Below are 18,810 nucleotides of genomic sequence, written 5' to 3'. Positions count from 1 at the left end.
CTGTTGTTTCACTGTTGATTCATCTGTTAATACGTCAAAGGAAAATAAGCTCAAAGAGTCTTTTTCTTTGACATAGCTTTGATCACAACCTGCTGTGTTCTCATGAATGAAGTGACAAATATTTTCATAAATATCCGTTTACGTGTAGACGAGACCTGAATAAGCTCCTCCTCCTCCTCCTCACTGTGATGAAGAACAGAAGAAGAAGATGATGGGAATGTCTGTTTTCATTCACTGTAACATGTAGAGGTGAGATGATGGACTCCTCATTATCTCCTCATTTAACTATCTCCTCCTCCCCCTCTCTTCACATCACACAATCCAGTCTGGAAATGCGGGACGACTCTCCAGACTTGGAAAAACCTGTGTGTGTGTGTGTGTGTGTGTGTGTGTGTGTGTGTGTGTGTGTGTGTGTGTGTGTGTGTGTGTGTGTGTGTGTGTGTGTGTGTGTGTGTGTGTGTGTGTGTGTGTGTGTGTGACAGCAGTGATTGACAGCTGACATTAAGTTGTTTAGCAGTAAAATGTCAAAGTCTGAATCTCCCTGTCGCTCAGTTTGACCCCGTCTGTCTGCCGTAGATCTCAAATCTGTTGTTTTATCCGTTTCAGCTTTTTTTAAACTGAATCACGTCGACTGCTCATCAATCACACTCAAATAATATTAACAGAAAAGATAATTTCAACAACATTTAATAAAATTAACAGTTAAAAAAATGAAGATGAAGTTAAAGTGAAAGCGTACTAATTATATTATAATATATAACAACGCTCTGTTATCTGTGATCATCCTTTAAATATCTGTTCGTCATAATAGCTGTTAATTAGCTCCATGTTCAAACCAGCCGCTGATTATAATTAGTCGAAAACCAGCATTTGGTGTTAATTAGACGGACAGGCCCAAACACATCTGACCACACACACACACACACACACACACATGAACACATGAACACACACACACAGTTCATACTGCTCATAGGCTGTTTATTGCACATATATGCTTCTGGTTATTCTGTATTTCAGTCTGTGTACTCTGTATACTACTCTGTATGCTACTCTGCACTTTACTGTGCTTTTGCTCCTCTGCTTGAATACTTAAGTGTCTCTTGCTGCCTTAAATGTAATCACTAAACTAATCTAATGATCCTTCTGCTAAATAATCATCTGCCTCCATCGGTGATTCCACCTTTAGATCTCCACAGTGAAGCAAACCAACTTCCATCCGTCCGACTTCAGGCGTGTGGATACTTCCTCCTCCAGCGGCTCATCTCAAATCACACTACTGCGTTAGATAGAGACTCTGTCCGTGGTGCTGAAGACTTTAGACTCTGTCCATGGTGCTGAAGTCCGTCAGACTTTAGACTCTAGCCGTGGTGCTGAAGTCCGTCAGACCTTAGACTCTGTCCGTGGTGCTGAAGTCCATCAGACTTTAGACTCTAGCCGTGGTGCTGAAGTCCGTCAGACTTTAGACTCTGTCCGTGGTGCTGAAGTCCGTCAGACCGTAGACTCTGTCCGTGGTGCTGAAGTCCGTCAGACCTTAGACTCTGTCCGTGGTGCTGAAGTCCGTCAGCCCGTAGACTCTGTCCGTGGTGCTGAAGTCCGTCAGCCCGTAGACTCTGTCCGTAGTGCTGAAGTCCGTCAGACCGTAGACTCTGTCCGTAGTGCTGAAGTCCGTCAGACTGTAGACTCTGTCCGTGGTGCTGAAGTCCGTCAGACCGTAGACTCTGTCTGTGGTGCTGAAGTCCGTCAGACCTTAGACTCTGTCCGTGGTGCTGAAGTCCGTCAGCCCGTAGACTCTGTTCGTGGTGCTGAAGTCCGTCAGCCCGTAGACTCTGTCCGTAGTGCTGAAGTCCGTCAGACCCTAGACTCTGTCCATAGTGCTGAAGTCCGTCAGACCGTAGACTCTGTCCGTAGTGCTGAAGTCCGTCAGACTGTAGACTCTGTCCGTGGTGCTGAAGTCCGGCAGACCGTAGACTCTGTCCGTGGTGCTGAAGTCCATCAGGTTTGAGATGAGAACACAATGAGAACACCTTTAGAACACGATGAACATCATGTTGAGGACACACAGCTTCCTGACAGCTTTTCTAGTCTCCAATTACACGAACCGATGAACTTTTGTGCGTGTGTGTGTGTCTTTCTCCTTGCTGTTGACTTCTGCGGTTGTCAAAGTAGGTCGGAATAACTTTCATTGTAACAAAACAATCACTAGTCATATATGTTGTAGTTTTTATAACAATGAATAATTATAGTTAATAAAAAGATAAGAAGGGAAAACAAGCTGTAAGCAAAGATGATCCATCGTATAAAGTAAAATGTTCTATCAAACTTTAATACGTCACATGCTGAAAGAAACAGTCAAGAATTACAGAGAAAGATTTAAAATAAGAAAATTAGAGCAAAAAAACAACATGAAACATAAACTCACTGCTGCTAATCAACAGTCGTCATCAATTATCTAATAATGTCGGATTAATTATCTCAGATTAATTATCTCTGAATGATAATCTCTAATTAATAATGTCTGACGGCTCTCATTTATATTCAAATGTATTAATATTAATTTAGTCTTGTTTTTGTTAAACAGATATCATTTTCTCATTTTATAGTTAACATCCGAGTCATATGGGAACATGTGTATGTGTGTGTGTGTGTGTGTGTGTGTGTGTGTGTGTGTGTGTGTGTGTATGTGTGCTTGTATTGATATGTTTGTGAGGCTTCAAACTATTGCAGGGAGGACATGTCTACTTGTCTTGAAGTTTTCTTTTAAGCAGCAGCTGCTTTAAGTAAAGATGAAGCGGAACAGTTTAAATGACTCGGATCAGATTAACAGGCAACGCTGCCATCAGCACGTAAATCACATACACACACACACACTCACACACGCATACACACAGTCTGGCAGTACATTACCATCAGTATAATTCCTCCTCACACTGCGACTACATTTTCTACCTCATGGAGCACATTAACTCCTGCAGAGTGTGTGTGTGTGTGTGTTTTCACTGTCGGTGTGTGTTCAGTTTTAGTGTCTGTGTGACTTCTATTCTTCCTCGACATGAATCTGCGACACATCCTGATTCCCTGCTCGTAAATATGAGCAGTAATGGTGTGTGTGTGTGTGTGTGTGTGTGTGTGTGTGTGTGTGTGTGTGTGTGTGTGTGTGTGTGTGTGTGTGTGTGTGTGTGTGTGTGTGTGTGTGTCGGGTCTTCCCTGCTTATCACATAACAAATTGAACACTTAATCTGTCCTGCGTGTAGATTTATGACCTCGATCACTCAGAGGAGGAGAAAATAGATACAAAGAGGAGAGGAGGCAGGAAATAAGGGAGGAAACGACAAGAGAGGAGGAGTCAAAGGAGGTAATGATGAGGAGAGGAGGAGAGCAGGAGAGAGGAGGAGAGTGTAGATAAATTGTGTCTGAACATAATCTGCCGATGCTCGGTGGTTTCCATCAGAGGTCAGAGGTTAAAGAGTTCAACTCAAACGTTAACTGTTTTGTTTGAAATTTTAATTTGGTTTGAATGAAAATGCGAATGATTGTTTTCTGTGAGAATAAAAATAGAAATTCAATAATTTCCTCATATGAATTAGACGAATAATATTTATTTAAACTTCTGATTGTCTCCCAGGAAACGTTAGTTTGAGGAGCATCTGTTTGTGTTCTGTGTCAGCACTTCTGTAGACTCATTAGAGAGCAAGGAATGCTGGGTAATCAATAACGCAGAGAGAGTTCTGTCTCTTTTGTCCTGTGTATGTGTGTGTGTGTGTGTATGTGTGTGTTTGTGTGTGTGATTACTGTTTACAACCAGCTATCATGAAAACCACTGTGATGCCCCTCCCCCACCACATCACATGGATAACAGACGTATTGTTTTTATAGTTATATCTCTGATTGCTGACTGAGAGCAGCTTCATCAGGAGGATGTTTCTAGCTTCCTGTTAACACATCTCTACTTCAGCTTTAAGAGTTCATCTTAACTGACATGACACATGAAACATGAACGTTTCCTCTCATGTGTAGAACATCGTATCGTCTGCATATTGACTCACTTTAAATACATTTAACATGTTGCTTCTATGAAACAAGAAAACAAGGAGATCCAGGATGGAACCCTGATGAACTCCGTTTACTGGACTCATGAACCTGATCACACCTCTACCTCCGTCTCTTCTACTCACAGAACTACGAGCACTCTGATTATAATAATTCATAATTTACTGGAACATTTGTAGCTTATGTTTTACCTTCTACTGGTTATTTTAAGCACCTTCTGAATTGATTTGTATGTTTCATATGAGGCACTTTAAATTTTCCGGTTGTTAAAATACAGTTTTTACTGCTACTTGTTTGTTCTGATGTTTTTGAAAATAAATACTTCCTCCTGAGTATTACTGTGATGATGTCACACCACCTGAGTATTTTCTCTTTTACGTCTGTTTGTGTTCAGGTTCTTCCTGAAGTTCTTCTTAAAGTGTAACCAGAACTGTCTGAAGAATGCTGGAAACCCACGAGACATGAGGAGGTTCCAGGTAACACACACACACACACACACAAACTAACACACATACACACACACACACAACACACACACACACACACACACATACACAAAGATTAATTAATTTCCCCAAAGGGCAGGACGTGGCTTTAGAGGACCTATTGTACCCATCATGCATTGCAGCGGGGCGGCCAGAGGCATATTGCTTTGCAGATATAATATGAGAGGTCGACGGGAACTGTCTGTGTGTCTGTCTGTCTGTCTCACTTTTTATTTTCTGTGAACAGAAACAAATAACAATCAACTTTTATGAAATCAAATTACAAACCTGAACAATAAAGTTTAATGAGTATTTAAATAATTGTGTTGTTACAACAATGAAACTTACAACAGAAAAAAGATCAGTATATATATAATATGAGAGAGGAGGTTGACATTAATAAGTGTGGCTAGAGATAATACAGTCTCACAGTTTCTGCACAAAGTAATGCACACTCACACACACACACACACTATAAAACAGTTACACACTAATACACACTCACACACACGCCTCCTCCCACTCCACACTGTGCTGGGCGAGCTGACAGGATGTAAAGTCCAGTTAAACCAGCAGAAGAAGAAGAAGAGGAGAGAGACAGAGAGAGAGAGACAGAGAGAGAGAGAGAGAGAGAGAGAGACCAATCAGATGGGTGAGACAGGTGAATTCAGGGGAAGCCTCCGGACCTGTCGGTGGTTGTCAGGGCGACAGCAGGGTGAAGGATGTGCTGGTTAGTCACCGTGGCGACGGAGAGGACACCTCTCCTCGACCTTCTGCTCCGTCGCCATGGATCAATGGCAACAACCTCACTATGGCAACGCTGCGGAGTGATGGATAACATCACAAAGAGGGTGGGGCCAAAGCTCAGTTTACACATCATGTTATTAGTTACAGATATTTATTTTAGATGTTTGAAACGTTGCTTATTTAACTTTTTTATTATTTCATATTTTATTTGTTCTTTGGTTCCTTATTTTATACAAAAGGTCGAATGTCACAAGGGACCTGTTTTATTTTCATTTATTTTCATTATTCCTTGTTTAAAACAGGGAATCCGTTATCACATATATATATATATATATTTATATTCAAATTCAAATCACATTAATATATAAATATATTTCAAAAATATAAATTTGAGGCCAATATCTCAGAACAGTCGTCATATATAACCCTAAACCTACACATATATTCATGTATTCTGATGTTATTAGGGCCCGAGCAACCGACAACGTCGGGCCAGCGAAGGCCCTATTGAAAATTGTAAGGGGTATTATTCTGTTTATTCAGATTTTTATTTTTGGTAAACGGGCGCATTTTTGGGGGACTTGCCATACTCCAAAACTCACCAAATTTTGCACACTTGTCAGGCCTGGTAAAAATAGCCATCTGGTATAGGTTGCATATTTCTGTATCAAAAAATGGCTCTCTAGCGCCCCCTAAACGTTGGACCGGTGACGCCCCTCGGGCCAGTATGTCCGATTGACTTGAAATTTGACACACATGTCCAGCTCCGCTAGCTCTACAAAAAAGCCTCTCAGACCCCTAAGCTCCGCCAACTTAGATTTTCCGCCATTTTGAATTTTGTGAAAAACACATTTTTGCGAACTCCTCCTACACGCTGGGTCTGATTGCTACCAAATTTGCTCTGGATCATTATTGGTCCTAAGTCATCAAAGTGCATTTAAACATTTTAATCAATTCAACCACTAGGGGGTGCTACAGTAAACCCCCAATGTTGTGCTTTTTTGTCACTTTTTGCAGTTTTCAGCCTTCGTACTTTAACAAACTCCTCCTACAGAATTTATGCGATCAACTTCAAATTTGGTCAGGATGCTGTTAAGACCTTAGTGATGAAAACTTATTAAATTCGTGAGTTTTCATTGAAGAACCTTGACGTGGCGTGGCGGCCATTTTGCCTCATTGGGCATGAAAAAGGAAGTTGTTATAACTCCAAGATACATTATCCAATCTGCACAAAACTTCTTATGCATGATGCTACTTCAAGCTTGAGCATATTCCAATGCCAAAATTTTCAATAACTCATAACACCGTCTACTGGAAAAAGGAAATGTCACATTTTATACTTTTATTTACTTCTCCTAGCCAGGTGTCCTGATGACTCTCAAATTTGGTAAGGATGGCTTTAAGACAATGAAGATACTTCACCATGAATATTGTGATGTTTTGTTGAACGCTGTTGCCGTGGCAACGCATCATTCGCCATTAAAAAGGAAGCTGATGGTTTAGTGGCTTGGGATGCTCAAAAACTCATGGAACTTTGTAGATGTGTCATAGGTCATAGGAAGACCTAGTTTATATGGGTTTTTGGCTTGCCCGTTTTAGATTGCCTCCATAGCACCCCCTACAATATTTCAAAAGAGCAGCCCCAGCGCTACGTTTCACTTACATGTATGAAACCTGGTCAGGAGATGTATCCCATGGCGACTTAAAAATAAGTCTCTTGGGACCATGCTCTAAACCAGTGATTCTCAACTGGTGGGTCGCGACCCAAAAGTGGGTCGTGGACCGGTTTTCAGTGGGTCGCGGGCCTTTGCCAAAAAAAAATGTGATTTTATTTTGAAGGGCATTTTTTATGCAGCGGAATTATTCCAGCATTTACGGCACTTGTTCAGCGGTGCAGGAAAAACACCGACCAATGCGTTGTGAATCACATCACTGATGAAGCTCAGCCAATCAAATATGGGTGTTCTGACAAGTTTCCTGACTTGAGTGAGATGTACACACACCGTGACACACGGAGGAGAGACGAGGACATATGAGCAGAGCAGGACTATTTATTGAGGTGTGAGTCGTGAAAGTCAAATCATAGGACGATCTCCAAAAGAGAGAAATGGCCAGAGAGACCAGAGTCATTAGACTCTGAAGAATTCACCTATATGAGTCTGTCCAGTCAAACACTAATTTCTCTTTTTAGAAGATGAGAAAAATATAATATTATGGCTTTTTCACTTCACCCTGAATGAACTGAATTTAAAGCTGCAGGGCAATTCAGTGAAAATAATTTTGCTAAAATGAATTTTAGTTAAGTAATTTATTTTTTAATCCAGCCGTTATTTTACTTGAAATGAGAAGAACATTTATTCATGTATTTCTATGTATTATTTATAATCCATCCAGTTAAATTTGAAAAATGAGAATAATATTTGTTAAAATATAATTGATGTGTACTTTCTTTATTTGATTTGACAGTTGTTTACTACACAGAGACGTTACTACTACTAGACTTCTTGAATATAGATATACCCAAATTATATATATATATATATCTATATAATTTGGGTCGTGGGTCCCGGCTTGTCATTAAGGGGTGATGGTGGGTCCCGCAGCCAGACCAGTTGAGAACCACTGCTCTAAACCATACTGGAAGTCAGACATTTTTCCATAGATTTTGGCCAATTTCTATTCGCTACACTTTAACGAACTCCTCCTAGGAAATTGGTCAGATCCAGTCTCAAATCTCAACACCGTTGTAATTAAAAGTTATTAAAAGCTTTATGTTTGACAGAAACGCTTAGCCGTAGCGGGCGGCTACTTTACGTGATTCCCCATGAAAAAAGCTGATGTAACTCAACTGGACTTGTTCCAAACGGTCCCAAAATTCCCATGCTTGATAACACTCATGGCCTGAGGATGTCTACAAGCTACTTTTCACTAATACTCACAGCGCCACCTGCTGGCAAAAGGAAATCTGCGTTTTGTGACAAACGGCATCCGATTTACATGACTTTTACACAATGTGGTTTACACTTGATATAGAGCAACATAAAGCATGTTTGCACGTGTTCTCTAGCGCTAATCAGTGGATACAGGAACCGGTGGACTATTTTCAAAGCATCATTTCCAGCGTCACACGGTCCACACAGGTAAAAAACGTCGGACTCGCAGAAGCATTGTCCGATGGTTGCGGACGTTCTCGTCCGCGCAGGCCGGAGTCCCGCCGGCACCCCCAACGTGCGGGAGGATGCGAGGACCCGTTCATCGCTGCTCGCAGCTTTATTTGGTTGTTGTTTTCTTAAGTGGCGCCATCACAAATGTTTCAATTAGTTCTAAAAATGATGTAAATGTTTGAGATGTGTTGTTTGTTTCTGGGAGGATAATTGTTTTGTCTGTATCGGTTATAAATAAAGTTGTGTTTGTTTGAAGGTGGTCGTCTCAACGACGGTCAATGTGGACGGACACGTTCTCGCCGTCTCCGACAACATGTTCGTACACAACAACTCCAAACATGGCCGCCGAGCCCGGAGACTGGACCCGTCTGAAGGTGAGCAGCTGTTAAACAGTGATGAAGACTACTGGGTTAATGTTATAAACAATAAGGAAGACTACTGGGTTAATGTTATAAACAATGAAGAAGACTACTGGGTTAATGTTATAAACAATGAAGAAGGCTACTGGGTTAATGTTATAAACAGTGATGAAGACTACTGGGTTAATGTTATAAACAATAAGGAAGACTACTGGGTTAATGTTATAAACAATGAAGAAGACTACTGGGTTAATGTTATAAACAATAAGGAAGACTACTGGGTTAATGTTATAAACAAGAAGGAAGACTACTGGGTTAATGTTATAAACAGTGAAGAAGACTACTGGGTTAATGTTATAAACAATGAAGAAGACTACTGGGTTAATGTTACAAACAGTGATGAAGACTACTGGGTTAATGTTATAAACAATAAGGAAGACTACTGGGTTAATGTTATAAACAGTGAAGAAGACTACTGGGTTAATGTTATAAACAGTGATGAAGACTACTGGGTTAATGTTATAAACAATAAGGAAGACTACTGGGTTAATGTTATAAACAATGAAGAAGACTACTGGGTTAATGTTATAAACAATGAAGAAGACTACTGGGTTAATGTTATAAACAGTGAAGAAGACTACTGGGTTAATGTTACAAACAGTGATGAAGACTACTGGGTTAATGTTATAAACAATAAGGAAGACTACTGGGTTAATGTTATAAACAGTGATGAAGACTACTAGGTTAATGTTATAAACAGTGAAGAAGACCACTGGGTTAATGTTATAAACAGTGAAGAAGACTACTGGGTTAATGTTATAAACTGTGATGAAGACTACTGGGTTAATGTTATAAACAATAAGGAAGACTACTGGGTTAATGTTATGAACAGTGACGAAGACTACTGGGTTAATGTTATAAACAGTGAAGAAGACTACTGGGTCATGAAACATGTTGAGTTTTTAGTGTATTCGTCTCATGTCTTCCTTTTGGACCACAGAGTTTTATTTAAGGTGATGGTGACACATCAGCTAATATGCTAATGTGATAGCATCTCAACACCTGGTCCTGGTCGTGGACCGATGTGGTCTGATGTGGTCCAGACCTCCTCTTCTTTGGACTGGTCATCCTTTACTGTCCAGAGAGTGGAGTTTATGGTGAATCTCTGTAAACAGCACATGAATGCAGATAAATACAATTATAATATTATTATAGATTATAATTATAATACATATAATAATTAAATAAGAAGCTAAAAAGCTGTGGTGAGATGATGCCCTTTGTTTTCTCCACACAGACGTTTTACCTGCAGTTAAAGCCTGTGATTGGTCAGAACTACCTGTACTACTAACAGACCGGGTTCTGGTTCTGGTTCTGGTTCCATTTATTGATGTGACCATCCAGTGAGAAACGTAGCTGTCACACATTTTAAAACATCTGAACCAGAGAAGATGAAGAGAGTAACGATAAGGAAAAGGAGAGTAATTCTCTCTTTGAAGAGAACGCACCCCAATGGATTGTGGGTAGGAAAACCAGACACCTCACTGTCCCCAGAGAGGACGGTGTGTGTGTGTGTGTGTGTCTTTTTGCGGCCTGTTTAATTGCCCCCTCAATTAAAGACAGTAACCATGGATACCACCCCTCCCATTCAGAGTAGAGTCTCTAGGGTGTGAACTCTTTTATATTTCAGTTTCAGCCTTCTTCTTCTACTTCTATTTCTTGTTCTTGTTCTTGTTCTTGTTCTACTTCAACTTCTACTTCTTCTATTTCTCTATTTCTTCTTCCTCTTTCTCTTCTTCTTCTTCTACTTCTACTTCTATTTCTTCTTATTCGGGCCCGAGCAACCGATAACGTCGGGCCAGCGAAGGCCCAATTGAAATTCAAAGGATTTTTGTTTTTATTCAGATTTTTATTTTTCCACTTTGGGAGCATTTTTGGGGGACTTGCCGTGCACGAAAACTCACCAAATTCTGCACACTTGTCAGGCCTGGTGAAAATATCCATCTGATATAGGTTGCATATTTGTGTGTAATGGCTCTCTAGCGCCCCCAAGAAGTTAGACCGGCGATGCCCCTCGGCCAGTATCTCCGATTTACTTGAAATTCGACACACATGTTCAGCTCCGCTAGCTCTACGAAAAAGCCTCACAGCTCCGCCTCCTTCGATTTTCCACCATTTTTTATTTTGTGAAAAACACATTTTTGCAAACTCTTCCTACACGCTGAGTTTGATTGCTACCAAATTTGCTCTAGATCATTATTGGATCTACATCATTGAAAGTTATTAAAAGCTTTTTGATATCTCTTTGCGTTTACAAGATATGGACCAATAAACTTCTTAGGGGCGTGGCTTATATATCAATACACATAACTTCTCAACCGTTTGTCCTAAAATCACCAAATTTGCAGCATATGTGCATATCGCATCCAGTAACATAGCCTGGCATTTTTATTTAAGTCAACCACTAGGGGGCGCTACAGTAAACACGCCATGTTGTGCTTTTTTGTCACTTTTCGCAGTTTTCAGCCTTTGTACTTTAACAAACTCCTCCTACAGAATTAATGGGATCAATTTCAAATTTGGTCAGGATGCTCTTCAGACCTTTGTGATGAAAAGTTATCAAATTCAGAGAAGAACCTTGACGTGGCGTGGCGGCCATTTTGCCTCATTCGGCATGAACAATAAAGTTGTTATAACTCCAAGCTACATTATTCAATCGGCAAAACATTACATATTATGCATGATTCTACTTGAAGTTTGAGCATACATCAATGCCAACATTTTCATTAACTCATAGCACCACCTACTGGCAAAAGAAAATGTCACATTTTATACTTTTATTTACTCCTCCTAGCCAGTTAACCAGATCAGTCTCAAATTTAGTTAGGGAAACTCCTGTTAGGGAAGCAGCGCTAGGGGGGGTTAGGGAAACTCCTGTTAGGGAAGCAGCGCTAGGGCGGGTAAGGAAAGCCTTAAGACATTGAAGATGGATTATCATGAATATTGTGAGTTTTTGTTGAACGCTGTTGCTGTGGCAACGCATGATTCCCCAATGGAAAAGAAGCTGATGGTTTAGTGGCTTGGGAAGCTCAAAAATTCATGGAACTTTGTACATGTGTCATTGGTCATGGGAAGACATATTTTATATGGGTTTTTGGCTTGGCCGTTTTAAATTGCCTCCATAGCGCCCCCTACAATATTTCAAAAGAGCATCCCCAGCGCTGCATTTCACCTACATGTATGAAACTTGGTAAGCACATGTAACCCATAGAAACTTTTTAAAAAGTCTCTTGGGACCATGCTCTAAACCAGGGGTCTTCAACGTTTTTCAAACTGAGATAGAGATGGAGCAGGGACCCCCTACTTTATATATTGTATAAAATTGTGTTTTATATTAAACTGGGCCTAGTGCCATGTATAAACATACCTTGTTATTGTGCATTCAATACTAAGCTATTCAAATAATACACAGGTTCATATATTCATGTTTTTATTTTAGGTACAAGGTTCAGTGGGTGGCCGTGCCACTGCGATTTATAAACATACCTGTTATATTGCATACAATTCAATGCCATCTGTCTCCTTAAAGGTAAATCCAAACTTCAGATAATTATCTGTATATTTTCGGGTCTTCTCTCGTTTGCGCTTACCCTTATCTGCTGCTACATCAGCAGCAGCAGGTGCTGCCTCGCCACTTGCATTTTCACCGGTGTTTCCTGAGGTGGAGGGTATCTCTCTTGTGCTTGTGGATTTTTTTGGTCGAGTTACAAAACGATCTATTGTCGCTCATAACAATGGCCATACACTTGGCATAATAATGTGTGTATATATATATATATATATATATATATATATATATGTATATATATATATATATATATATATATATATATATATGTATATATATATATATATATATATATATATATATATAACATGTGGCCTCGTAATTCGCACAGCAGCAATAGGGGCGGGTCCTCCTCTTTGTGTGCAGGAGGCTTGGAGGGACAGGTCTAGGTAGTCTCGTGCTGTGAGTGAACCGGTGCCCAGCTTGAGAGAGTTCCTGTGTGTCGCTGAATGTGTGCATTTCTGACTGAAAGATAACATCTTCTGTCTCCATTTATCCATTCGCTACAATATGTTGGATTCATGTTAATGTGCATTTAAACATTTAAAGACATTTCAATTTGTGGAAAATAAAAATATGTAAAAAATACGAAAAATTGTATAATCTACCAAAGATTTCGCGGACCCCCTGCAGTACCTCCGCGGACCCCCTGGGGGCCGCGGAGGTACTGCAGTGGTGTACTCAATTGTACTCAATGGTGTTGAGTACAATCTCAACACCATTGTGATTAAAAGTTATCAAAAGCTTTACGTTTGAAGGAATGGCTTAGCCGTAGCGGGTGGCTACTTTACGTGATTCCCCATGAAAAAAGCTGATGTAACTCAGCTGGACTTGTTCCAAACTTCTATTTCCTCTTCTTCTTATTCTTCTTTTTCTATTGCCTCTTCCTCTTCCTCCTGACTCTTGACTCACCTGTCCTGACTCTTGACTCACCTGTCCTGACTCTTGACTCACCTGTCCTGACTCTGGACTCACCTGTCCTGACTCTGGACTCACCTGTCCTGACTCTTGACTCACCTGTCCTGACTCTGGACTCACCTGTCCTGACTCTGGACACACTTGTCTGGACTCAGCAGCCTCAGCTCTGTCATTGTGATAAAATAGTCTGTAATAGAGGAAGCGTGTAGTAGAACAGAAGTCAGGTGCTGTAATGTCATCTTAAGTCTTCAGTGATGAGATTGGCTGCTCAGCCTCACACAGACACACACACACACAACACACTGCTTTCATTTCACTTTATAATTAATCTGCTGCCGCACTTGAAAGGAGGGAAAGTAGTCATTACCAGTTGAGTGTGTGTGTGTGTGTGGGGCGGTGTGTGTGTGTGTGTGGGTGTGTGGGTGTGTGTGTGTATGTGTGTGGTAGTTTGAATAGACTAAGCTAAAGCGGATAATAGCCACGACCCAATTAAATCACGTCGTGTGTGTGTGTGTGTGTGTGTGTGTGTGTGTGTGTGTGTGTGTGTGTGTGTGTGTGTGTGTGTGTGTGTGTGTGTGTGTGTGTGTGTGTGTGTGTGTGTGTGTGTGTGTGTGAAGTGCTTCCCAAGCTTGTCACAAGATTTCACATATAAACGTACATTTTACATAAAATATAATGTTTTACGTAAAGATGCTAACATTTCTGTTTACCTGTCTGTCTGTCTCTCTCTCTCTCTCTCTCTCTGTGTCTCTTTCCCTGTCTGTCTGTCTCTCTGTCTGTCTGTCTCCCGTCCAGCAGCCACTCCCTGTATTAAAGCCATTAGTCCCAGTGAGGGCTGGACGACAGGCGGAGCGACCGTCATTCTGATCGGAGACAACTTCTTTGACGGCCTACAGGTCGTATTCGGCACCATGCTGGTGTGGAGCGAGGTAACACACACTCACTCACTCACTCACTCACTCACTCACTCACACTCATTCATTCACACACACACCTGATCCATAACCAAAAATCAATAATGACAACATCCTTTAGCTAATATATGAAGGTCCTGATTCAGATTCAGATTCAACTTTATTGTCATTGCACAAGTATTGTGCAAGTACTAGTACAACAAAATGCATTTGACATATGACATTACTCCTGATTCTAAAGTCTCACTGTGTCTCACTCCCTCTGTGTCTCACTCTCTCTGTGTCTTACTCTCTCTGTCTGTCTGTCTCTCTCTGTCTCACTCTCTCTGTCTCACTCTCTCTGTGTCTCACTCTCTCTGTGTCTCCTTCCAGCTGATCACCCCTCATGCTATCCGGGTGCAGACTCCTCCCCGTCACATCCCCGGTGTTGTCGAGGTAACGCTGTCCTACAAGTCCAAACAGTTCTGTAAAGGAGCACCTGGACGATTCGTTTACACAGGTAACACACTAACGATTCATTACACAGGTAACATACAGGTGCTGGTCATATAATTAGAATATCATCAAAAAGTTGATTTTTTTCACTAATTCCATTCAAAAAGTGAAACTTGTCTATTATATTCATTCATTACACACAGACTGATATATTTCAAATGTTTATTTCTTTTAAGTTTGATGATTATAACTGACAACTAAGGAAAATCACAAATTCAGTATCTCAGAAAATTAGAATATTGTGAAAAGGTTCAATATTGAAGACACCTGGTGCCACACTCTAATCAGCTAATTAACTCAAAACACCTGCAAAGGCCTTTAAAGGCGAGCGGTTCCCCCGTCGCTCAGAGGTCCCTGCGGCCGATCGACCCGGTCGCGGCTGTTTTCTGTCCTGGCCCCACAGTGGTGGAATGAACTCCCCACTGACGTCAGGACAGCAGAGTCACTGCCCATCTTTCATCAGGCTGAAGACTCACCTCTTCAAGAAGGCCTACCCTGAGCCTTCCACTCACCACTTATTGTATTCATATTAGTTTGTTGCACTTATTGTATTCATACTAGTTTGTTGCACTTATTGTATTCATATTAGTTTGTTGCACTTATTGTATTCATACTAGTTTGTTGCACTTATTGTATTCATATTAGTTTGTTTCACTTATTGTATTCATACTAGTTTGTTGCACTTATTGTATTCATATTAGTTTGTTGCACTTATTGTATTCATACTAGTTTGTTGCACTTATTGTATTCATACTAGTTTGTTGCACTTATTGTATTCATACTAGTTTGTTTCACTCATTGTATTCATACGTGTTTGTTGCACTTATTGTAATCATACTAGTTTGTTTCACTCATTGTATTCATATGTGTTTGTTGCACTCATTGTATTCATACTAGTTTGTTGCACTTATTGTATTCATACTAGTTTGTTGCACTTATTGTATTCGTACTAGTTTGTTGCACTTATTGTATTCGTACTAGTTTGTTGCACTTATTGTATTCATACTAGTTTGTTGCACTTATTGTATTCATACTAGTTTGTTGCACTTATTGTAATCATACTAGTTTGTTGCACTTATTGTATTCATATTAGTTTGTTGCACTTATTGTATTCATACTAGTTTGTTGCACTTATTGTATTCATACTAGTTTGTTGCACTTATTGTATTCATACTAGTTTGTTTCACTCATTGTATTCATACGTGTTTGTTGCACTCATTGTAATCATACTAGTTTGTTTCACTCATTGTATTCATACGTGTTTGTTGCACTCATTGTATTCATACTAGTTTGTTGCACTTATTGTATTCATACTAGTTTGTTGCACTTATTGTATTCATACTAGTTTGTTGCACTTATTGTATTCATACTAGTTTGTTGCACTTATTGTAATCATACTAGTTTGTTGCACTTATTGTATTCATATTAGTTTGTTGCACTTATTGTATTCATACTAGTTTGTTGCACTTATTGTATTCATACTAGTTTGTTGCACTTATTGTATTCATACTAGTTTGTTGCACTTATTGTAATCATACTAGTTTGTTGCACTTATTGTATTCATATTAGTTTGTTGCACTTATTGTATTCATATTAGTTTGTTGCACTTATTGTATTCATACTAGTTTGTTGTACTTATTGTATTCATACTAGTTTGTTGTACTTATTGTATTCATATTAGTTTGTTGCACTTATTGTATTCATACTAGTTTGTTGCACTTATTGTATTCGTACTAGTTTGTTGCACTTATTGTATTCGTACTAGTTTGTTGCACTTATTGTATTCATACTAGTTTGTTGCACTTATTGTATTCATACTAGTTTGTTGCACTTATTGTAATCATACTAGTTTGTTGCACTTATTGTATTCATATTAGTTTGTTGCACTTATTGTATTCATACTAGTTTGTTGCACTTATTGTATTCATACTAGTTTGTTGCACTTATTGTATTCATACTAGTTTGTTTCACTCATTGTATTCATACGTGTTTGTTGCACTTATTGTAATCATACTAGTTTGTTTCACTCATTGTATTCATACGTGTTTGTTGCACTCATTGTATTCATACTAGTTTGTTGCACTTATTGTATTCATACTAGTTTGTTGCACTTATTGTAATCATACTAGTTTGTTGCACTTATTGTATTCATATTAGTTTGTTGCACTTATTGTATTCATACTAGTTTGTTGCACTTATTGTATTCATACTAGTTTGTTGCACTTATTGTATTCATATTAGTTTGTTGCACTTATTGTATTCATACTAGTTTGTTGCACTTATTGTATTCATACTAGTTTGTTGCACTTATTGTATTCATACTAGTTTGTTGCACTTATTGTAATCATACTAGTTTGTTGCACTTATTGTATTCATATTAGTTTGTTGCACTTATTGTATTCATACTAGTTTGTTGCACTTATTGTAATCATACTAGTTTGTTGCACTTATTGTATTCATATTAGTTTGTTGCACTTATTGTATTCATATTAGTTTGTTGCACTTATTGTATTCATACTAGTTTGTTGTACTTATTGTATTCATATTAGTTTGTTGCACTTATTGTATTCATACTAGTTTGTTGTACTTATTGTATTCATACTAGTTTGTTGCACTTATTGTATTCATACTAGTTTGTTGTACTTATTGTATTCATATTAGTTTGTTGCACTTATTGTATTCATACTAGTTTGTTTCTGTACTTTTGCTCTGGTTTATGCTCTTAGATGCTTGTTTAAAGGAGATGCACTTCTGACTTCTGGTGACTAGTAGTTCTCTTGAATACCGATGTTGAATAAACTTATTATAAGTTGCTTTGGATAAAAGCGACTGCTAAATGACTGTAATGTAATGTATTGTAAATGTAACACACTGTGACAAATGTAACAACGATTAATTTACACACACATATGTGTATATATATATTTATATACGAATTTATCCTTGAAAGACGCAGTGAAGATTAGTTCAGGTTTGATCCATAAAGAATATTAAGAGGACAGACAGACTGCAGGTTAAACAGACACACAGGTGATAACAGTCAACAACACAAGGTCACACACACACACACACACACACACAGCAAGCTGTAGATAAGACAGACATCTGGAGAGCTAACACACTCGTATAACTGCTGCTTGTTACGCCCTGTGGGCCTTCAAGGACTGAACACACACACACACACACACACCACACACACACACACTGTTTGCTGGATAGGAGAGTCAGTCTAAAGCTTGTTAAACGCAGCTGAACCAAGACAGGATTATGATTCATGCCCTTTACACACACACACACTAAAACACACTCACACACTAAAACACACTCACACACTAACACACACTCATACACACACACTCACACGCTCGCCGTGCTCTGCTGCGTTCACTGACGCTCACATTTATCATCTCCCGACCACTTTAAGCTGTAAATGATATTGGAGGAGGGCTGAAGAGGAAACTGTGTCTAACCAATCAGAAACCAGAGAGACTCCAACTGCTCCAATAATGGTTGTGATTTTAGTTTGTTGATAAGCAACGGGACCCTAACAATGGTCTACATGTCAGTCATCATTTCATTTACTGAGTCAGTGTTTGTGTTTTAACTACTGAACTAAACTTAGGACCAATAGAACATTTTAAAGGACCACTGTAACCTCCTGAAGGTCTTTAGGATCTCCTGTAGGTTCTCTAGAACAGTGGTTATCAACTGGTCTGGCTGCGGGACCCACCATCACCCCTTAATGACAAGCCACGACCCAAATTATATATATATATATATAATTTGGGTATATCTATATTCAAGAAGTCTAGTAGTAGTAACGTCTCTGTGTAGTAAACAACTGCCAAATCAAATAAAGAAAGTACACATCAATTATATTTTAACAAATATTATTCTCATTTTTCAAATTTAACTGGATGGATTATAAATAATACATAGAAATACATAAATAAATGTTCTTCTCATTTCAAGTAAAATGACAGCTGGATTAAAATATAAATTACGTAACAAAATTCATTTTCACTTAATTGTCCTGCAGCTTTAATTTCA

General features: G+C 39.1%; 1 protein-coding gene across 1 annotated transcript in view; it reads left to right on the top strand.

The window, feature by feature from the left end:
- Positions 1–18,810, top strand: part of LOC142934014 (transcription factor COE3-like) — a 44,014-nt gene that overhangs the window by 13,588 nt on the left and 11,616 nt on the right. The window contains exons 7-10 of the mRNA XM_076078358.1: positions 4,445–4,526; positions 8,703–8,820; positions 14,147–14,280; positions 14,638–14,764. Of these exons, the coding sequence (XP_075934473.1) occupies positions 4,445–4,526; positions 8,703–8,820; positions 14,147–14,280; positions 14,638–14,764 (461 nt within the window). The remainder of the gene's footprint in view (positions 1–4,444; positions 4,527–8,702; positions 8,821–14,146; positions 14,281–14,637; positions 14,765–18,810) is intronic.

The sequence above is a fragment of the Anarhichas minor genome, unplaced genomic scaffold, assembly GCF_050575085.1.
Source record: "Anarhichas minor isolate MPS153535 unplaced genomic scaffold, ASM5057508v1 ptg000065l, whole genome shotgun sequence".
In the NCBI taxonomy this organism is placed as follows: Eukaryota; Metazoa; Chordata; class Actinopteri; order Perciformes; family Anarhichadidae; genus Anarhichas; species Anarhichas minor.
The sequence above is the reverse complement of the archived record's forward strand: the minus strand, read 5'-3'. Positions and strand labels throughout refer to the sequence as shown.